The following is a 23,568-nucleotide window of genomic DNA, read 5'->3' as shown; positions in this document are numbered from 1 at the left end:
AGCTTATACTTAAACAAAGCTATGATTTTATTTACATTACTAAACTGGGTTTCAACACTTTGATGTACAGGTTAGGTGGATTGGCCATGATAGGGCTGGTTTAGCTCAATGGGCTAGACGGCTAGTTTGTGATGCAGAGCAAGGCCAGCAGCACGGGTTCAATTCCCGCACCACCTTACCCAAACAGGCGGCGGAATGTGGCGACTAGGGGCTTGTCACACTAATTTCATACTTGTGACAATAAAAGGTTTATTATATCGTATCCTTTAAAATACAAAATTGATCAATAACATCTAACTACACTCATCTACTGCTAATCTCACTATTGATATAAACTATAACCTAACCTTCTCACACTAACTGCTCTTGTGACCTTTACTAGTTATCTCCTGCATACGGCTCCTCCCCGAAGGTCCAGCATCACTGCTTTATATAGTAGTATCTGCAGCTCAATCTAGTGGCTCAATCTACATGAACCCCTGTAACGCTGATAGTTATGATAATACCACATCCCCCCCTTCTTTGTAAAAGAAAATGATCACAGTGATTGTGATATTTTCTTTAACCCTGACCTTAAAGGCGTATTCCTGACTATCACTATCTTATTATCAAACAATACAGTATTTTGTAATGACAGTTACATCACTTAGATGAATATAGGTTCATTATACAATCACAAGTTCAGTCTCTCTGCAGATCGTCTTCTCCTTGTACAACGTCTTAGTGGAATGTTCAAAGTGTTGGATTGCTCTGCCACATCTTCCAGCTGTGGTCTGTGCTAAGTATGGATCTGGAAAGGCAATGTCCTTGAATATGACATCACATGGTACAACTTTGTCATGTTGAGTTTGAACCTTGTGCTTGACATGCAGCAATGCTCGTCTATTGCTCCTGAACAGAGATCCCTGTTCTGTTTGTATTAAGTAGAACCTAGGTATTACCTGCTTCAGAACTTTCACAACATTTTGCCAGCCACCTTCTGGATTCTGAATTCTCACGACGTCGCCTTCTTGAGTTTCAGCCAGAGGTTTGGTATATCTATTGTCGACCTCTTTTTTGTGGCCGTGATTCTTTCATGTATCTCTTTATTATCGGTTTCTAGACGGACGATCTCTGGTAAAGTGGTTCTTCGTCTTCTCACCATCAAAATTTGAGCAGGTGAGAGACCCGTCACTAACAGTGTTGTTTGGTATGTTAACAACACGTCTTGAGCATCTTCACTCGCTTTGCAGAATAACTTAATTATCCCTACTCGTTTCTTTCCCATTAGACTGAGGATAACATGGGCTAGATGTCACATGCTTGAAATTATATTGCTCTGCAAACTGTGTCCACTCCCAACTTGAGAAACACGAACCAGAGACAACGTCAAGAGATATCCCATGGCATGCAACAATGGATTCCTTTGCCTTTATCACTGAACTGGCAGTTGAATCTTTCAGCATCATCACCTCTGGAATGTTGGAGTAATAGTCTATGACTATCAAGTAGTCATGACCCTGGAAATAGAATAAATCTATGCCCGCTTTGTACCATGGACTGGTCACAATTTCCATCTGTTGCATGGTTTCTTTGCTCTGTGCAGGCTGCTGCATCTGACACATCGGACATGCTTGAACATACTGATCGACCTCTCTGTTTACTCCTGGCCAATACACCAATTTGTCTGGCTCGCCTATGACACTTTTCGATGCCTTGATGACCCTCGTGAATCTGCTGCAGAATCCCTAAATGTAAACTGGCAGGTTCCACTATCCTGTCTCCCTTGAGCAGGACACCATGAATTGTAGTCAGATCATCTCTTATATCTTGAAAGGGTGATTTGCATCCAGCAAGCCATCGTTCTTTGAGGTATTGTTTCACCTTCTGGAGGGTCAAGTTCTCTTCAGTTTTGGCTTTTATGGTCTGTAGTTTGCGATCAGATACTGGCACTATCTCAGAAATTAAACGAGCTTGCGATTCCACTATTCGGACTAACTCAAGTTCTGCTGTTTCAGCATCAGTAGTTGCCCTGTTTTCTGATTTTTCAGCATCAGTCATAGCTTTGGAGAGGTCGTTCACATCATGCAATCATAGAATTTACAGTGCAGAAGGAGGTCATTCGGCCCATCGGGTCTGCACCAGCCCTCGGAAAGAGCACCCTACCGCAGCTCTACCTATCCCCGTAACCCAGTAATCCCACCTAACCTTTTTTGGACACCAAGGGCAATTTATCATGGCCAATCCACCTAATCTGCACATCTTTGGACTGTGGGAGGAAACCGGAGCACCTGGAGGAAACCCACGCTGACACGGGAGAATGTGCAGTCTCCGCACAGACAGTGACCCAAGCCGGGATTCGAACCTGGGACCCTGGTGCTGTGAAGCAACTGTGCTAACCACTGTGCTACTGTGCTGCCCTAAGTCACCTAAGTCTTCCCTAGACTCATCATCTGTGTCATCTGAAGTACTGGTTGAGTGAATCCTTCCAACTAGCTGCAATCTTTCACAAGCATCAACACCAATCAATGACAATCTCTCACCCTCTATCACCTCGAAGTCGAAGGGTATCTCAATTTTACCATTCTTCACGACGAGACAGCATGACCCTTTGTAGCTATCATGTTACCGTTGTAATCTGTGAGCCTGCAGGCGGACTGTTTCATCAGAGGCTTTACGATTGCTTGCTTTAAAGATCGGTACGTGATAATATTTGCATGCGCTCCTGTATCAATCTTAATTGGGATCAAATTCTATTTATTTCTAGCGAGGCAGTCCACTCCTTTATTTTCTAGGAGAGGGATTTTCCTGGTCTTTCTTCTCAATCCAGTAAATCAATCCTCGTGATAGCTTCTATTATGAAGGTATCCAAAAGTGAACGTGGTGAGCAATCCTCTTTATCTGCTATGATTTTGGATTTTTTTCCTCAGCACTTTGCACACTTTGGATCTGTCTTCAATCACTATAAGACTGTTTAAATTTGGTTACTGGCACAGTTGCTGATAAACGACCCTGTGCTGCAAAGTGGTTCAGTTTGCCACAATTGGTACAATGTTTCCCCCTCGCCAGACAATCTTTTTGAATGTGGGTGTGTCCACAGTGCGTGCACGTCATCACGCTCATGACATCACTTTCAAAATGGCCACCAGCCGTTGTACGCAGTTTTCTTTGCTGCGACACAGCATTGATGGTGTCAGCCATGTTTATCGATTTTGCACTCTTTTCCTTAGCCACAAATTCGTCATATTCGCTCGATGCCAGCTCACTGGCCGTTCCCATATTTATAGCGTCTTCATCGACAACACTGGTCTTCGCAATTTTTTCTCATGCACCTATTCACTGCTTATTCTGAACGAAACGTTATCTCGCAGCATAGTCTTGGAGACCAAGGAAAAATTACCGGAATGCGCTCGCAGCTAAGGAACTGTGATGTCTGTAATTACTGTTTCTTATAAGGAATAGGCTCCTGGTATCCTGTGGTGTTCTTTATGTTGCTTATTTAGGCTGGTTAGCGTAGTATTCCACAAAGAACACAGTATAGCTTTTACTCAAACAAAGCAATGATTTTATTTACACTAGTAAACTGGGTTTCAACACTAAGTCCTTTAGAATACAGAACTGATCAATAACATCGAACTACTCTCCTACTGCTAAGCTCACTACTGGTATAAACTATAATCTAACCTTCTCACACTAACTGCTCTTCTGATCTCCACCAGCTGTCTCCTGCATACACTCCTCCCTTAAGGTCTAGCATCACTACCTTCTATAGTTGTATCTGCAGCACCCTCTAGTGCCTACACGTGACACTGCATTAACCCTTGTAGTGCTGATAGTTATGATAATACAACAGGCAGGAGAGGGAGGGCAGGGGAGGAGGGAGGGCAGGGCATGGGAGCAAGGAGGCAAGGTGGCAGAGGAAGGGCAGGGGAGGGGTGAGGGAGGGCCGGGGAGGGGGGAGAGAGGGCAGGGGAGCAGGAGGGAGGGAGGGGAGGAGGAGGGAGGGAGGGCAGGGGAGGCAGGGCAGGGGGGAAGGCAGGGGGAGGGGGAGGAGAGAAGGGAGGGGGAGGAGAGGAGGGAGGGAGGGGGAGGGTGCGCAGTGGGCAGATGGGGTGGGGAGGGCAGGGAAGGGGCAGGGAGGGAATGCAGGGGAGGGAAGAGGGAGGAAAGGAGGAGGGATGGCAGGGGAGGGGAGAGGGATGGCAGGGGAGGGTAGGGAGTGATGGCAGGGGAGGGAAGAGGGGTGGGCAGGGAAAGAGGGACGGAGGGCAGGGGAGGCAGAGGGAGGGCAGGGAAGGCAGAGGGAGTGCAGGGAAGGCAGAGGGAGGGCAGGGGAGGCAGAGGGAGGGTGAGGGAGGGCAGGGGGAGGGAGGGCAGGGGAGGGAGGGATGGGAGGGCAGGGGAGGGGAGAGGGAGGTCTGGGGAGGAGAAAGGGTGAGAAGGAGAGAGGTGGGAGGGGAGAGATGGAGAGAGAGAGGGAGGGAGGAAGGGGAGAGGGTGGGAGGCGAGAGGACAGAGAGGGAGGAGGGGAAAGAGAGAGGGAATGGAGAGAGGGGAGGGAGGGAGGAGAGAGGGAGGGAGGGGAGAGGAGAGACAAAGGGAGGGAGGGCAGAGGAGAGAGGGAGGGAGGGGAGGGAGAGGAGAGGGGAGAGGAGAGAGGGGAGGGAGAGGAGAGGGGAGAGGAGAGAGGGGAGGGAGGGAGGGGAGAGGATGGCAGCAGAGAGGGAGGGATGGGACAAGAGGGGGCAGGAGGGAGGGAGGGATGTAAGGGAAGGGGAGAGGGTGGGGAGGGGAGAGGGAGGGTGGGCAGGGAAGGAGGGACAGAGACCGGGGAGGTGGAAGGAGGGCAGGGGAGGCGGAGGGAGGGCAGGGGAGGCGGAGGGAGGGCAGGGGAGGCAGAGGGAGGGCAGGGGAGGGGAGAGAGCGTGAGGGAGGGCAGGGGAGGGGGATGGCAGGGGAGGGGATGGAGGGTGAGGGAGGGTGGGGGGGAGAGAGGGCAGTGGATGGAAGGGGAGAGGGCAGAAGGCGAGAGAAGGAGAGAAAGAGGGAGAGGAGGGGAAAGAGAAAGGGAATGGAGAGAGGGGTGAAGGAGGGATGAGAGAGGGAAGGAGGAGAGAGGAGAGAGGAAGGGAGGCAGGGGAGAGGAGAGGGAGGGAGGGGAGTTGGGGAGAGGGAGGGGTTGGGAGAGGAGAGGAGAAGAGAGGGAGGGATGGGAGAGGATGGGAGAAGAGGGGGCAGGAGGGAGGGAGGGGTGGCAGGGGAGGGGAGAAGGAGGGTGGGCAGGAAAAGTGATGGAGGGCAGGGGAGGCAGAAGGAGGGCAGGGGAGGCGGGATGAGGGGGAGAGGAGTGAGGACTAGTCTTATTTGCTCAAAGTTGAGCTGCTCCAAATTCAGCAAAGTGAAATCATTTGAGGTTAAATAGTATATAGTGTGTGCTCCACAGGAACAACTGGGCTATTTTAAAGAGCTCTAAAGGGTATGATAAAATCGATATTCAAATAGCCCACTTGTTAAATGCACAGCCTAGTGAGGCACTAGGATATACAGGATAGACAGTCTTGTACTCAGTGCCTTGATACCTGATTTCAACAAGGTAAGGGACTGACACAATACTTGGCATCAACTCCCCTCGACAAGATAGGGTGGAAAGAGGTTAGTCAGGTCACTACCAGCCTCCAGGAATGTGCATGTTTAGATAATGGGGAACGGAAAGATTGCCCTCACCATGATGCAACACATGGTCAAACAGCCAGCTGATGCCTTGTCAACTAAACTAGCAGCCTCCCATTTGGCGGGGGGTGCGGGGGGTCGCACAGCATCTGACAAAAGTAGAGCAGCCCCCCATAAAATCAACCTTAATGAGCTGTTTGTTAATAAAATTGGCTGTCCAACTCCATTCAGCGGACAATCCATCCCTCTCCATGCCCACTACAGAACTCCAATACTTTCTATTCACACTGCACCTACCCCCTCCAACAACCTCATCCGTCCCAACCTCAGAGATCCCCAGCCCCTCAATCATTTGGTACACACATGAAAAGTTATAGCGCCTCAAGCACAAATCTGGGGCGGGATTCGCCCGCAACTGGCTGGATGGCCAGACGCCGGCACAAGAGCAGCGCGAACCACTCCGGCATCGGGCCGACCGGAAGTTGTGGAATCCTCTGCACTTCCAGGGGCTAGGCCGGCTTTGGAGGGGTTGGTGCCATGCCAACTGACGGCAAAAGGTGTGAGTTGGTGCATGCGCAGAACCGCCGGCATGGTTTCCATGGGGGGGGGGGGGGGGGGGGTGTCTGCTCTGCACTGGCCATGGTGGAGCCCTACAGAGGGAAGAGTGCCCCCACGGCACAGGCCCGCCCGCAGATTGGTGGGCCCCGATCGCAGGCCAGGCCACTGTGGGAGCACCCCCTCCGGGTCCGCATCCCCCCCCCCCCCCCCCCCCACCCCCCACCCCCCGGCCGAGGACTCACCTAGCCGGCCTACAAGCCAGGTCCCGCCGTGTGGGACCATGTCCATTTCACGCCGGCGGGACTGGCCCGGAAACGACGGCCGCTCGGCCCATCGGGCCCGGAGATTTGCAGGGGTGGGCACTGCCAATGGCCTCCCAACCAGCCCTGCGTAAACTCCGCCCCCACCTGAAAACCGGCGCCGGAGAATACGGCAGCCGGCGTCGGAGCGGTGGGATTCACGCCGCCCCCTCCCGGAGATTCTCCGACCCGACGGGGGTCGGAGAGTCCCACCCCTGGTGTTCTTGATTAATATGGAGATTTCTTGATTAATAAGGGGTTCAGGGGTTATGGGGAGAAGGCAGGAGAATGGGGATGAAAGGAACATATCAGCCATGATTGAATGGTCAAGCATCCTCAATGGGCCTAATGGCCTAATTCTGCTCCAATATCTTATGGTCTTTCAGTTGCCTCTGCTCAGAAAGGATCAAGAATTCTGCTGGATCATGTTTCCCCTCAATTTCTAGTCTGGGGCAGGGTAACCGAGGCCTGATTACAGAGTCCAGCCAATGCCACCCAGTCCAGGGACTGAAACTGCCCCCTTCTTGGTCTTATACAGTTCTGATGTCCTGAGAGGCAGGCAGCCTGTGTACATACTGAGCTGATAGGGAACACTCCCTGACAAAGTTCAGTGATGTGATTGAGGAGCCCAGGATAAGGTTCTCACACACATACTCACAAGTGCCTCCTCGAGCATCTACATGCCTGCTTCCGCACACAACAGCACCATAATCTCCCCTGAAACCCGTGTCCCAACAGATGCCGGGCTTGGTATTTGCGTTGTTCCATTGACTCTCGTCACACAACCCAATCCGGGTGTACATTACATGCCTGTGAAGGCAGCTGCTACGCAAAGCAATACACCGCGGTTCAGGGAGGGGAAACCAAATCTGCCTAGCCTGGATAAATACCACCACTGTTGAGATATAGATTGAGCAATCTAGTACAGCACTTAATAGCTCCGAGCCCCCATCTCTGTACACAAGCTCTGGAATTTAGTCGATAGGATTTTTAATTAGAAAACCACTCAAACGATAAATTTCCATTATTTTCTTTGGAAAAAAAAACACATTCCCATTACTTAAAGCCGCACAATTCCCTTTGGGTAATTTTTCAGCACAGTAATCAATAAGGTAAAAAATTCATCAGAAGGCCTGTTGTCGGAGAAAGTCCATTTGTTGTTCCCTAACAAGATCAGCATCAAGCAATCCAGCAATCCTCAGGGGTACAGTGTATCCTTGTGCTGCCAGGCTGGGACTCCAGCATTAGACATCACCTTCTCTATCACTATGAAGCCCATAGAATTCTTAAAAGGCCCTTCTTATAAAATTGCAAATCCAATTGAGAGGAACAAAAAAATGCACTTACACACACAGCATCATTTGCGACACAGGAGTTGCTGACTGCTGACGTAACACAAAGCCATGAGGCTGCTAATTTCCAGTAACACCGATGGAGGCCACATGAAGCTCTCTTGACTATCTGAGCACCAATTAGATTAATCCAGCAGGCAGCGACTCAAATGTAGGCCCCGCAATCCTGCGACAAGCCTTTTCATTAACTTGTGGTCAAGTGAGTCGATCTCAGCAATATCAGCCGACAGAAAGAAGAGGTGTGGATCTACCCTGATGGCACCTCGCCCTAAGCATAACCAGGACCGAATTTCAATCACCCTGCGGTTGGCAGCTTCGATGGCAATCCATAGTTCCATTAATATATTTTTTTTCCAATTAAGGGGCAGTTTTAGTGAGGCCAATCCACCTACCCTGTACATCTTTAGGTTGTGATGGTGAGACCCACGCAGACCCAGGTTCGATTCCTGGCTGGGTCACTGTCTGTGTGGAGTCTGCACGTCCTCCCCATGTGTGCGTGGGTTTCCTCCGGGTGCTCCGGTTTCCTCCCACAGTCCAAAGATGTGCTGGTTAGGTGGATTGGCCATGCTAAATTGCCCGTAGTGTCCTAAAAAGTAAGGTTAAGGGTTACGGGTATAGGGTGGATACGTGGGGTTTGAGTGGGGTAATCATTGCTCGGCACAACATCGAGGGCCGAAGGGCCTGTTCTGTGCTGTACTGTTCTATCTATCTACCACACAGTGACCTGGACTCGGGATCGAACCGGGGTCCACGGTGCAGTGAGGCAGCAATGCTAACCACTGCGCCACCGTACCGCCCTAGTTCTATTAATATAACTGCAGTTCGATAGGGTGCTTTCACTCGTTGTCGGTGGAAGCTGGAATGGTGTGACATTTCCTTATTTTTGCCAGACAACTGGAAGTGGAGGTGGAATGTATGAACCCCAGCCCATTTGTTAATTCACAATAATGCAAGCTTCAAATGGAGACCTTACGGGCAAACGGGATGGGAAATGACAAAGAAGAGTAGACCTATTATGAGTCTTACAAATTATCTGTCTCATCAGACGACTTGCCTTATAGTTCGCCAAGTGTAAAAAAAAGCATAGTCTAAGAAATAAGTCAATTGGTCTCTTTCTGTAGAATGTGCCCAAACTGCCCGGGAATGGTCTCTACTCATCTCACCCATTCAAAGTCCTGAGGAAGCGTTCCATATAAAGATGCCTCATTCCAAATTAAACATTGGCATTATCTCAAGTTAATTTAAAAGGTTTATCTAATCCCGTCTCTCCACCATTCATCCCTTCTCCACAAACATCATACCCCACCCTCACCCCAAGTAAACAGAAGAAATTCCTTGTGGGGTCACGTTCTCAGACAATCCACTGGAGAAATTTGGAGTTACATATCCCGGTTACCACTTGCTAAATGCTCCACGACAACCCTTACAATCAATTCTGCCCCAGTGACCTCGATAAAACATCTGCTCTTCTTCAATGCTAATTACCTCTCCCAATCCCCCCCTGACTGACAAACAAACACACACATACACCCCCAAGGTTTGAAGGTTTCACTAGTCACTAGGGCTGATAAGCTAATTTAGCTAGGTCTTGAAAGCAACTGCTAAAAGCAGGAACCTATTTGAATTTTGATTGATCAGCCTATTGATTCTTCACACCATTAAAAGCCTATAACTGCTGGCTAAGACACTGCCCTCAACTGCAAAACAGTCAAAGAATCATAGAATTTACAGTGCAGAAGGAGGCCATTCGGCCCATCGAGTCTGCACCGACCCAAGCCCACCCCCCCACCCCATCCATGTAACCCAGTAACCCCACCCAAGCTTTGTGGAGACTAAAGGCAATTTAGCATGGACAATCCAGCTCACCTGCACATCTTTAGACTATGGGAGGAAACCGGAGCACCCGGAGGAAACCCATGCAGACACAGGGAGAACGTGCAGGCTCCGCACAGACAGTGACCCAGCCAGGAATCGAACCTGGGACCCTGGAGCTGTGAAGCAACTGTGCTAATCACTGTGCTACCGTGCCGCCCACTCTTCCAAACCCAAGTCACCTCGAGTGCTCAAAGCATGAATATCAAACATTCGCTAAGATTCCCAGCTCCTGAGGCTCAGTCAGGGCAGGATTCGGTACAGTGGCTGACATGGTGCAAACGGTGCTGAGGTACAGATCAGCTATGATCTACTTGCATGTTGATGCAGCTCTGAATGGCCTATTCATATTCCAATCAGAAAACAGGCGTGAAACAATTCACCCCCAAGTAGCTCAATGTACTAGATGAAGAGGACATTTGGTGAGAGACGACGAGATATTCTCATCTCCTGGTTAAAGGCCAAACAACTCAGAAATGAAACCTTTCCTCTCAAGTCTCATCAATTTGGTACTGTACTAAAACACACCCAGAGGTAAAATAATCCTCACAGTTATTGCAGAAGTGTAATCATCTGATGCAGCAATCCATTTTTGTTTCTGTTCATTGAGGGCTTCTTAGCCCTTCCCCCTGACTCCTTCTCACAACTCTGCAGTTCATGTCCTCGCAGTTATATCTGTTCATCCAAACAGCATTCAAGCCCCTTGTACCCCAGTTTATCAACCTCAAAAACCTCTGGTCCCCACCCCTCCCTGTCGAAGTGGTCCTCATCAGCATAAGGGCCTTGTTTGTGTCTGCTGCTCTTCGAACACTGCTTGATTGTCCACCATCAGACACAAGCACTCCTCCCCCCCCCCCCCCAACCCAACACAACTCCTGCCAGCCCAACACAACTCCTCCCAGCCCAACACAACTCCACTCCCCCCCGCCCCAGCCCAACACAACCCCTCCCAGCCCAACACAACTCCACCACCCCCCCCCCCCCCAGCCCAACAACTCCTCCCAGCCCAACACAACTCCACTCACCCCCAACCTCTCCCAGAAGCCCAGTGCCTTGTCACATTCCTCAGTTGGTTTGAGAACATTCTTGAACTGTGCATTCAACCTTCTTCTTTCCAAATAGGTACTTGCTTTTGCTCGTTAATGGATCAGAGGTATTTTCTCAGATTCTATAATTCCACCCGAAAAGGAGAATGAGCGGTCTTTTTGCCTGGGAAGTTCTGGGCGTAACAATATGTGTATTGTAAAGAATGCAAGAGGTTAACAATGTGGTAATAATACTTTTCACCACCAGTTGGAGATAAGGAGCAGTGATATAAATATCATGTGACTTCTGGGATTCTGGGAGAAGGTTGTAAGGCGTTAGAGAGATTAGGTGCATAGCATGGAGTTCTGTTGGAAGAGATATAGTATTTTTAAAAATAACTTATTCCTTGTTGGCTGGTTAGAATCTTTAATTTCTCGTGTAAATAAATCAGCTTTGTTCAATAACACAGCTTGGTGTTCTTTGTTAACACTACTTTCTCAAAGCATCCTGATAGACCCAATAGAGAACATCACACTGGAAAGGCACTTGACACATGTCAGGCAATAGGGAAGCGGAGACAAACCACATAGAACAGTTTGGAGATTGCAGAAAGCTCAAAACCTAGAAAACATAGCGCAGTTGTGCATTATGAGGACATGCCAATGCAAGGCCTTCTGGGTACATCGGTTTACCCAAGCCAATCAGGGTAGAGAGTGTTAAGTAATAGGTTTCGAAGCTATTGTAATCTCTGGTTTGAGGAAAGAATTCAGGGTTGGAAGTCAGGCTTAGGGTGCATTTAAATATATTGGACTGCAAATCGGACAGACTAAGTTAGGGGCAACTTTACATCAGCAATCTTATTTGGAAAACATCAACCCAATAGCAATTAGTCGTGGCCAGGTTTCACAAAAAGACGCAATGGTTTCAAACATGGAAAAAGAGCAACTGCGAAGTTTAATTGGGCAACTGAATTGGTTAGGTAGACAGACTAGACCGGACGTGAGTTTTGATGTCTTAGAGTTGAGTACAAAAATGAATGATCCCAAAGTGGAAGACTTAATAAGAGCAAATAAAGCGTTGGTCAAAGTGCAGGAGTGTGTTTTGAAGTTCCCGGTTTAGGTGACCTTAGGCACTTGAAACTCATAGTTTATAATGATGTGTCCTTTGCATATTTCTGTGATGGGGTTTCAAGCGCAGGAGGTTTTATCATTTTCCTTTTGGGGAACAATGGTAAATGTTGCCCTCTTGTGTGGGAAACAAAGAAAATAAGGAGAGTGGTCAAAAACACTTTGGCTGCTGAGACGTTAAGCCTTGTAGAGGCAGTGGATATCGCTTTTTATATATCTCAGATATTGACAGAAATGTTGGGATTAGGGTAATATACCTATTGAATGTCACATTGACAATAAATTCCTGTGGGAAAATGTGCACTCTACAAAAAGCGTCAATGAAAAAAGGCTAAGGACAGACATCGCAAGTTTGAAGCACTGTTGGACAGAGGGGAAATAGCAAAAATTAAATGGGTCTACAGTAGCTATCAATTGTCAGATTGTTTTACAAAAAGAGGGGCTAGTTCACAGAAACTTTTGTATATTGGTAATGAAGGGCACTTGTTTCTGCGACTGTTTTTTTCTTCAAAAAAAATGAAAGAAAAAGGGAAGGGGGAAATTGCATGTGCGTTTTTGAGTTTCTTGTAATTTTGTTTTCACCTAATTACTTTTTTTTGTCCAGGGAAGGGGAGACTGTTAAGTAATGGGTTAAGAGACATTTCAATTAGTTGTCTCATTTATGTAAAGTATCCAATAATTGACACTGATATGTAAAGGAGCTTCAGGTGGCCTTTGAGTCAGGAGATGTGAAGGTAGAGTTTTGTGCAGAGTCTGTTAAAGTGAAATAAAGGTGTTTTTGAAAAGGAGCAGTACCTTTGACTCTTTATACAACAGCAGCTAAACGTCTAACAGCGGGCACACCATTAGATACCAGGTTCAAATATATTAGGATTGGCTACAAAAAACTGGGTTCACATTATTTGAGCTTATAGAAAGGGTGCAAAGTAAAGTTGTGCTTTTCTGCAAGATCACTGAAATGGGAGATACAATGTATGGCCGCTCAAAACTTTCCTTGTTTGCAACCATTTTCCCAACAAGTCTTCAGTTCACACAGCATGTGCCATTTCTGCTTATATAAGCTTTTGGCATTCACTTACAGCCAGCTTCAGATATGGGCACTGGATATCCAGCCATTACCTCCTGGCTTTTAGCCACCATAATGGGTTTGAGAGGCAAGTGCCAGCTCACCCTGATGGCACAATAGGTTAACTCGCTCCTTAAGTGAAGTCTCAGCTTCAATCCATGGTCTGTGCCAGATCAGTTGATTGGAACTATTGTGGTTGGGGGCCCTTCAGTAAGGCTCAGCTCCAGACAAAATATATTTCAGCGAGATGGCCCCTGGCATTAAGGATTGGGGTTCACTTTGATGTCCGCAACCCACCAACATATTGGGGTTTTTAAAAATCATTTACAGGATGCAGTTTTCGCAGGTTAGCCCAGAATTTATTGCCCATCCATAGTTGCCCTTTCAGAGTGATGGTGAGCTACCTTTTTGAACCACTGCAGTCCCTGAGGTGTAGGTACACCCACAGTGCTGTTAGGGTGGGAGTTCCAGGATTTTGACCCAGTGACAGTGAAAGAACAGCGATATATTTCCTTGTGACTTGGGAGGGGAACCTCCATCTGGTGGGGCTCCCAGGTATCTGCTGCTCTTGTCTTTCTAGATGGCCGTGGGTTTAGAAGGTGCTGTCTAAGAAACGGTGACAAGTTACAGCAGTGAATCTTGTAGATGGTACACATGACTGCCACTGTTTATCGGTGATGGTGGGAGTGGATGTTTATGGAAGGGGGAGCAATCAAGCGACCTGCTTTGTCCTGGATGATATTGAGCTTCTTGAGTGTTGATGGAGCTGCACTCATCATCCAGGAAAGGGGAGAGTATTCCAAAACACTCCTGACCTGTGTCTTGTAGATGGTGGACAGGCTTTGGGGGGGGCGAGAGGGCAGGAGGTGAGTTACTCGTCATAGGATTCCTAGCCTTTGACCTGCTCTGGTATCAAACACTGTTGGCGTCTGATACAGAACTTAAAGAGAAATGAGACGTATAATTCTGTGAAATATTAAGAGGCAATATTTTGCATTATAGGAATAAACCACATATTCCTCCACTTGAGAGATACCCGATTCAGGATGCAAGGCTTCCCAACATGTGCCCATATGCCCAAAGTGAAAAAACACCTTGGAGATCCGGGTGATTGGTTGTTAGATTACAGTTCAGTTGTCATTTCCACAGAACTGCTGGTCATTGGCAACAAGGCACCTCAAAATGCAAGGAAAATTATTTGAAAGTTAGGAGGGAGAATGGGGAAAAGGAGGGGTATGGAGAGAAGGCTTTCGAAGGTGTGGTGGGAGCTAGCATGGTGGAGGGAGTTCCATGATTTTGACCCAGCGACAGTGAAGGAATGACGATATATTTCGAAGTGAGGATGGTGAGTGACTTGGAGGGGACCGATCAGATTGTGGTGTTCCCAAATGTCTGCTGCCCTTGTTCTTCTAGCTGGTAGCAGTCGTGGGTTTGGAAGGTGCTGCCTAAGGAGCCTTGGTGAGCTCCTGGATGCCATCTTGTAGATGGTACACACAGCTGCTATTGTGCGTTGATGATGGGGGGAATGAATGTTTGTGGATGGGTGCCAATCGAGTGGGCTGCTTTGCCCTGAATGTCAGATGTCTGATGTTGTTGGAGCTGCACTCATTATTCCATCACACTCATGCCTGATAGATGGAGGACAGTCTTTGGGAATCAGGAGGTGAGTTACTATGTGCCTCTGACCTCTTGGAGCCATGGTAATTATATGGCTCGTTCAGTTCAATTTCTGGTGAATGATAACCCCTCGTGCAAAGCTCACAAGTGTTTATTGGCTGAATAGGTGGCAGTCACTCGCTTTCTGGACTCACGTATAAAAAATGGCCATTTATCGGAGGAAATTGAAGGCTACCAGCACGCTCTAACTTGTCAATACCCTCAAGAGATAAGGGATGTCCAAATAGCCCAGGACTGGAAAGGGATCCACAAATGGAACCTCACCAGCCTGACGGAGGAAGTTAAAAAGGACCTGCAAAGATGGAACACACTCCCACTCTCCCTCGCGGGGAGAGTCCAGACGATCAAAATGAACGTACTGCCCAGGTTCCTCTTCCTGTTTAGATCCATTCCGATCTACATCCCCAAGGCCTTCTTCAAAGTGCTGGAAAAACTTATCATGGCGTTCGTATGGGGGGGTAAAAATGCTAGGATCCCAAAGAAGGTCCTACAAAAAACAAAATTCGGGGAGGGGGCTAGCTCTCTCGAATCTACAATTCTACCACTGGGCAGCAACAGCCGAGCGAGTAAGGGGATGGATCCAGGAGCCAAGTGGGTGCGTGCGGAGGAGGCCTCCTGCATGGGAACCTCCCTCCGGGCCCTCGCCATGGCAGCACTCCCATCCCCACCCAAAAAACACTCCAGCAGCCCAGTGGTGACAGCCACCCTCCAATCCTGGAACCAACTGCGGCAGCAATTTGGCCTGACCAAAATGTCGAACAGGGCTCCCATCTGCAACAACCATAGGTTCAAACCAGCACTGACCGACGCCACCTTCAAAAGGTGGAGGCAGGACGGGGGGACACTGACAGTCAGGGACCTATACACGGACGACAGGATAGCAACACTGGACGAACTGACAGAGAAATTTCGGCTAGCTGGGAGGAACGAGCTACGGTACCTGCAGCTCAAAAACTTCCTACGAAAGGAGACAAGGACGTACCCACAACCGCCACGACAGACACTACTGGAAGACCTACTGGACGCAAGTATCCTAGAGAAAGGGAACTATAGCGACTTGTATGACCGACTGGTAGAAAGGGACGACACCGTACTGGATGCAACAAGAAGGAAATGGGAGGATGACCTGGGGATGGAGATAGGGTGGGGACTCTGGAGCGAAGCACTACATAGGGTCAACTCCACCTCCACGTGCGCAAGGCTCAGCCTGACGCAACTAAAAGTGGTACATAGAGCCCACTTAACAAGAAACCGTATGAGCAGGTTCTTCCCGGAGGTGGAGGACAGATGCGAACGGTGCCAAAGAGGCCCGGCCAACCACGCCCACATGTTCTGGTCTTGCCCCAGATTTGTGGAGTACTGGACAGCCTTCTTCGAGGCTATGTCCAAAGTGGTGGGGGTGAGGGTGGAGCCATGCCCGATAGTGGTGGTCTTTGGGGTTTCAGACCAGCCAGATCTATTCCTGGGGAGGAGGGCGGACGCCCTTGCCTTTGCCTCCCTGATTGCCCGCCGTAGAATCTTGTTTGGCTGGCGGTCAGCAGCACCGCCCAGAGCTGCAGACTGGCTGTCTGACCTCTCGGAATCTCTCCAAATGGAGAAAATCAAATTCGCCATCCGAGGGTCGGACGACGGCTTCCACAGAACGTGGGAGCCATTCATGCAATTGTTCCGGGACCTGTTTGTGGCCAATGAACAAGAGGAAGAATAGTCGGGTGGCCAAGTATCAGGGGGAAAATGGATGGGAATCGGGGGAAGGTTGCCGGGGGGGGGGGGGGCTACGGGTTCGTTATGGGGGTTTGATGGCTAGCTAAGGCCCAAAACCAAACTGTAAATAAATGCCTATAAACATGTGCCTCGGCCATATTGGGGAATGTTAAATATGTATGCCGGCTAAAGGGGGCGGCTACAGTTGTTATTATGAAGATGCTTACCTGTAAATATACATGTTAATTTTTCCGTGTTCTTCTTTTTTTTTTCTCTCTCTAACAATTTGTAATTTGTTCAATATAAAACATGAAAACTGAATAAAAAACATTTTTAAAAAAAGAGATAAGGGATGGAAAATTGAAATGAGCAGTATCCAATTAGGCTCATTCGCTATATTTGACCAACAGTAGAACGGTATCTGGTGGTCCAAATCATACACTAGGGGCGCGATTCTCCGAGCCCCGCGGCGGGCCGGAGAATCAGTGCAACCGCGCCACGCTGCCCCAATGCCGGCGCGCGATTCTCCGAGGTGCGGAGAATCGGCGCCATTTGCGCTGGCACATTTGGTGCAGCGCCAGTCGCTGTCGGCGGCCGGGCTGCCGATTCTCCGGCCCGAATGGCAGAAACGGCAGAGTCCTGCCGGCGCCGTTCCCCCCCCTGGTCGTTGCTGGCGGGAACTCTGCGCACAGGGTTGGGGGGGCGGCCTATGGGCGGCTGGGAAAAGCGCTCCTTCATCTGGGCGGGGGGGGGGTGAAATGCGACGGCGTTCACACTTAGTCTCCATTTTGGAGAATTCGGCCCACGATTTTTCAGTGGTAGAAGGATCATGGACAATTTTCTCCAGTTGCGACTGAGAGAGAGCAGCATCTTACCTCCCTCTGCTCTGCCCATTCCAACACCTGTCCTCGTTGGCTGACCCCGCAGTCACCTTCTCGCTGCACAGGGCACTGGGGAGCGTGACCCACAATTCCTTAACATCTCGGAGTTTCATCTTGACTTCAGTAACCTGCAAGCATACCAGCCATTACTGCAACCTTGAACTTATTCACAACCGCCTTCACCCTCAAACCCTCAATGGATAGTGGCTAATGCACCGTGTAATCGCAAAGGCAGCGCAAATTCTCCTCACCGAGAGTCATAAGTGGTTGCCCTAATTAGCGACGTTTTAAAGATCCTGATGCATTGGATAACTGCTTCACTTCACAGCAGGCAATCTTGTCCACAGTGGGTGGTGTGATGCATTTGGGTGGGAATCATTTTGGATCACACTGTTTAATGCAACATTGTTGCAAGGAGCTGGTTTAGCTCACTCAGCTAAATTGCTGGCTTTTGAAGCAGACCAAGCAGGCCAGCAGCACGGTTCGATTCCCGTAACAGCCTCCCCGAACAGGTGCCGGAATGTGGCGACTAGGGGCTTTTCACAGTAACTTCATTTGAAGCCTACTCGTGACAATAAGCAATTTTCGTTTCGTTTCGTTTCAAGGTACCCGAACAGATGCTGGAGTGTGGTGACTGGGGGGATTTTTATAGTAACGTCATTGCGGTGTTAATGTAAGCCTACTTGTGACAATAATAAAGATTATTTATTATTTAAATTGGCTGTAGAGTTCTCTTCTTGCCCCAAAGTAACAGGCATAGGTATCTGGAAGAGGAGAGTAGCTCTCTTTAATGGTAAATAATGTTAAACACACTGTGTAGTTCAGGAATTAGCCCCGTGGTTCACAACTTTTTTTATCCATTCATGGGATGTGGGCATTGGTGGCTGGGCCAGCATTTGTTATCCAACCCTAATTTTGCCATCTGCCACGGTGGCATTCAGACCTGGGTCCCCAGAATAGTGCCCCTGGGTCTCTGGATTTCTAGTCCAGCCGCAATGCCACAACACCACTGCTTCTCCGCTTAATGACTTAGGCTCAAGCCCTGGTCTCTGTTGAGTCAACAGGGTATGACATTCATGGGTGCGATTCTCCAATAATGGGGCTATGTACCCACGCCGGCATGAAAAGCAGCGCCAACCACTCTGGCATCAACGGTGCCCGATAATGGGGAATGCTCCCCTTCCTGGGGGGCTAGGTCGGCACCGGAGTGGTCTCCGCAGCTTCAGGTGGCGCGGAACGACCGTCGTGATTTCACGCATGCGCGTTACAGCCAGCGTGATTCCGCGCTGGCCCCCAGGCAATATGGCGGAGGCCTACAGGGGGCCCAGTACGGAGGAACATAGGCCTCCACAGATCCAGCCCGCTTGCCGATCGTTAGGCCCCGATCGCGAGCCAGACCACCCCCACCCCTCCCCCCCCCCACCCCCGGGGTTGGATCCCTCTGCTCCTCTCCAGGACAGCCCCCGGAGACACACCTTCCAGGTCCCGCCGCGTGGGACCCGAGTAGCCCACGCCAGCAGGACTTGGCTGAATTTGGCGACCATTCGGCCCATCTGGGCCCTGCGAATCACCGGGGGGGGGGGGACTGCGGGAATCCCACGGGCGCCCGAGATTCGGCGGGGGAGAATTGGGAAGCCGGCATCAGGGCGCGATTCTCTCCCCCACGACCCCCCGGGGATTCTCCGAACTGGCGCGGGGTCGGAGAATTATGGTCCAGGGAACCCTACTGCAAACTGCAAGCACATGATCAGCCTTCACAGTGCTGCCCCACAGTCAAAATAAGCCACGCCACACTTTCTGGAAATGTTTGTTCTGACGAAAATCAGCAATGCTAACATTCAACTGAAACGGGAATCTTAAACCTCAGAGTCATCCAGTACCTACCAATCTGTCCACGGCGGGAGTAACTAGGCTGACTGGTCTCTCCTCCACTGGGTAAGGCTTGCCACGTTTTTTTGCATCATCGTCCACTGACCTTTTGCTCACTGATTTGAGGTTACCACAGCCCTGAAGAACCTGGGAAAGAAACAAAGAAAGGATGGAAAATGCAGCCAAACGAATGAATAAGCATATCCTACTCACAGGCTCTGCTTCTAATATAGATGGTACCTTTGTAGGCACTCCTACAAAGGGAATCTCATGGTAATGGAGAGCAGGCATTGTCGTAATCCTGACTGTGACAGAATTACCTAATGAATAACCATATATAATGAGGCGGTCGCAGAGAAAGGGATATTTGATTGCAAGGATTTAAAAACCGACGTGTTGCCAGACTGGTTGCCAGTGTTGGTCAGCGAGCACAGGATTTAGAGTTGAATAGGACTCGGTGCGAGTCAGGACACAGTCAGTCGGGTTTTGGAAGAGTTCAGGTTTCTGGAGGGTGGAGGATGGTTGTCTTGGTTAACCTGAAAGCAAGCTTTAGAAAGAAAATTTGATGTTCCTGCCCGGAATGTCCTGACCGTAGCAACCTCAGAGTTTAACCGCCCCCTCACTTTCTTCTGAGTTCCCTTTCCACACAATTCTTACTTCCTTGACTTCCATTTTCCAGCAATTTCGTTTTTTGTTCTTGGTCTTTCCGATGTTACTTCACAACCTTACTGAGGCGATGCAGTGGCTCCATTCAGCTCTTTCAAAACCATGCTTGCCGACTATGAAATGCATTAACTTTGTGACCCGATTTCTGTCCTTTAAATCTGACTGCTTTCCCCATTCCTGCCTTCAGTTCGGTCCTATAGTTGAGCCTGTGACCTCTGTCGCCATGGGCTGACGGGCCTGCTGCGTATTTTTGGGCCTTACCGGATATTGTTGGTGTAATAACCCATACGAGTGCTATGGGGATTACCCTAATCCATCTCCCGTGGCACTCACGGAATACAAGATTCCCCGCTCCTGGGTGGAGGCCTACCCAGCTGGGAATCAGTTTCTTTTGACCGTGGCCATCGCCTGACTACTCAACCTCCTGGGTCTTTGTAGTGTCCTCTAGATTTCCAGGTTTCCTTTCGATCCCAGGTCACCAACACCAACACAACAAGTTGGGGGGAATACCACAAGAGGAAATCAATAAAGGATTCCAGCAAAGGCTAAATGAATTGTTAATGGTTTGAGGCGAGCTGATTATTGATCAGATAAAACATGCGGTGGCGATGGGTCGGGGAAGAGTATAATGGGGGTGATTACTTAAAGGCTCAACAATATAATCCCTCAGTTCACTTTCAGAAATGACCAGATATTTTAAAAAGCGGCGCTCACAAAGGAACTCAGCACAAGTAGAGATGGAGATGGGAGGGGTGAAGGAAAGGCAGACAGGTGACACAGGTTAGAGCATTAACTGCTGGGTGTTGTGAAGGGAGGCAAGAGAATCAGAAATCACCCCTCACCCCCTCTGTGAAGAATCCTGGTCCCGTCATCGCTTTCTTCATTACAGGAGGAGACAGCTGCTGCCAGCATCAGATTGCGTATCCTTTCTCGTCCTAATCCAAGCACAATGTTACGTGTGGCAGCAGCCCCCACCCTTTCATACAGAAAGGTTTACCAAGCAATTAATCTGTAGGGGTGAAATTCAAAATAGGGCCCTGGAAAATGGATCGAGTATTGCACGGGATCCCAGGTGGACACAGTGAGAAGTTTAAAGAATGAGTTCAATACAAAATGTGAAGAGGTGATGACAAAACCTCTTCGGAATGGTTGGAGGAAGAAAACAGGTGGAAAGCCCCTCTCCGCCATGATTTGCCAATGGCAATAGGAGGAGCAGGCAGCACTGCTGAAACACAAACACTTCACGAACTGTCATCGACTTTGACACGCAATTTTTTGCCAAAACCAGCTGTTTAGCCCAAGTCGTCTATTCTGGTCTTTATGCTCCACACGCGCCTTCCCCCACCACACTTCACCAAACACTATCCACACACCCTTCTATTTCTCTGTCCCTCATGTGGTTACCTAGCTCCTCAAATGTTCACCTTAACTATGTTCTGACCACTCTGAGTAAAGAACGTTCCCCAGAATTTTTTACAGGATCAGTGATCATCCTGTATGAATGGCCCCCAGTTTTCCCAATTCCAATTCTCTTCCCATACCTCCTGGTGCATTAAGGCAGGCTTTTGTCTGTTTCCATAGCTAGTTATTCATGGAATATATCGCTAGCCTGTCTCTGGGGGCTTATAGTTTGAGATGGGCCACTCGATATCAAGAGTGGCTGACCGGGAGTCTCTCCCACTCTTACCGACAGCCAGTGGTGCATTTGGAAGGATTTGCAGGTTGACACACTCAACCTTTTTGACCGGGTTATGAACACATCTTCCTCGGCCATCAAACCCTGGGGTGAGACTCGAACCTGGCGCTTCTGGCTCAGACGCAAGGACGCTACCCATTGCGCCACAAGACCTTGACCCCTAGTTTTGGACATCCCATCAGTATAAACAATTATCTAACCCCTTCATAAAGTTAAAGCCCTCTATAAAGTCAACCCTCAGTCTTCCCCTTTTCTGGAGATAAAAGAAATGAATTCATTACTTCTAAAGTCCAATGATTGTAGTCAAACATAGCAGCCATTTTGTTGTATGGCTCTAGGGTGGTGTTGGGACATCAGCTCCCAATTTATTGCCGCCGGCAACTCCAAAGTAAACAAGTTGGATTTAACAAGCCTGGCGTGCCAGAAAGATCCCCGTTCTTTTGACATTTCCAGGATCAGAGACACACTGAATGCTCCAAATTAAATTAACACACACTGCCAGTACTCGGTGCTCAGTCTCATACACAAAAAACAATGGCGACAGTCATGAAACAGATCCTCAGCAAGTAGCAGTCGCTTCAGGAGTTAGCTGGGGAGGGGTGGGTGTAAGGAAATGGGAGGAAAACATCCAAAGCCCAGCATTCCCTTTAGAGGAACCACTTGAACGCCAAATTGCCAGGTTATAAGGTGGTTTATAAGTTGCGTCTCAGAACAATGAAGAAACAGATGGAACAGCACAAGTCCAAACGTGAATGGTATTTGCAGGTGTTTTTGCACAATGCTGTCTGTCTAAAAGAATCTCATTGATACTTCCACCCAGGAGCCAAGAGAACAAGTTAATCTTACTTACAAATTGCAGTGTAGGGATGTCAAAGGTCATTGTATTTGGGATCAACAACAACTCGTATTTCATCTTTAATGTCGTTTAAAAACATACCCTAGGGTGTTTCATGGAACATTATCAAACAGACGTCGGCACCGAGCCACAGAAGGAGATATTAGGGTAAGTAACCAAAGACTTGGTCAAAGAGGCAGGTTTTAAGGAGCATTTTAAAGTAAGAGAGAGAGGCAGAGAAGCGGAGAGGTTTTAATGGTGGTATCCAAAGCCTAAAGGCCTATAAAGTCAAAGCCATGAGTGGTGAAGTAAATGAACAAAAACAGAAAATGCTCAGGTCAAGTGACTATGCTTCAGGTCCGCTCCTGTTTTTCTCTCCAGAGACACAACCTGGAAGTATTTCTTGTTTTATTTCCAATTTCCTGCATCTGCAGTGGTTGGCTTTTGTCACTGGGTCATTAACCTGGAACTCCTTCCCTAACTGCAGTTTACCTCTAGCAGTTGGACTGTAGCAGTCCAACCTCGGCTCCCAAAACCAATCGAATCTCAGTCTCGGCTCCCAAAACCAATCCATCCCAGCCATGGCTCCCAAAACTAATCCATCCCAGTCTTGGCTCCCAAAACCAATCCATCTCAGCCATGGCTCCCAAAACCAATCCATCCCAGTCTTGGCTCCCAAAACCAATCCATCTCAGCCATGGCTCCCAAAACCAATCCATCCCAGTCTTGGCTCCTAAAACCAATCATATCCCAGCCTTTGCTCCCAAATCCAGTCCAATCCCAGTTTTGGCTCCAAAATCCAACCCAGTACCAGCCTTGGCTCCCAAAACCAATCCAACCCAGTCTCAGCTCCCAAATCCAGTCCAATCACAGCCTTGGCTCACAAATCCAGTCCAATCTCAGCCTTGGCTCCCAATCCAATCCCAGTCTTGGCTCCCAAAACCAATCCAACCCAGTTGTGGCTCCAAAATCCAATCCAGTACCAGTCCTGAGTCCTAAATCCAATGCAATCACACCCATGGCTGCCAAATCAAAGTCAAACCTTGGCTTCCAATGTTATACCAACCATTGATTAATACAGGCCTCCTGCGCTCCAGCAGTATTCAAATTCCATCAAATGCTAGCCGTCCTACGGCATAACACAAATGTGATGCCAACGCATTGCCACTTAGCATTCAATGCTGGGTGGGTTTATCTTGGTCATTAGTGTCACACACAACTGATGCAAGACCGCTCCTCATTTCTCCTCGCAGTCTTCCAGCTGGCAGAACGAGGAGCATTTTTCAACTCA

The 23,568-nt window shown here is 48.8% G+C and overlaps 1 protein-coding gene across 1 annotated transcript in view; it reads right to left on the bottom strand.

The window, feature by feature from the left end:
- Positions 1-23,568, bottom strand: part of LOC119975918 (glypican-1-like) — a 235,008-nt gene that overhangs the window by 9,801 nt on the left and 201,639 nt on the right. The window contains 2 exon segments of the mRNA XM_038815863.1: positions 17,206-17,339; positions 19,096-19,227. Coding sequence (XP_038671791.1) covers positions 17,206-17,339; positions 19,096-19,227 — 266 coding nt within the window.

The sequence above is a fragment of the Scyliorhinus canicula genome, chromosome 13 (genome assembly GCF_902713615.1).
Source record: "Scyliorhinus canicula chromosome 13, sScyCan1.1, whole genome shotgun sequence".
Lineage (NCBI taxonomy): Eukaryota > Metazoa > Chordata > Chondrichthyes > Carcharhiniformes > Scyliorhinidae > Scyliorhinus > Scyliorhinus canicula.
The sequence above is the reverse complement of the archived record's forward strand: the minus strand, read 5'-3'. Positions and strand labels throughout refer to the sequence as shown.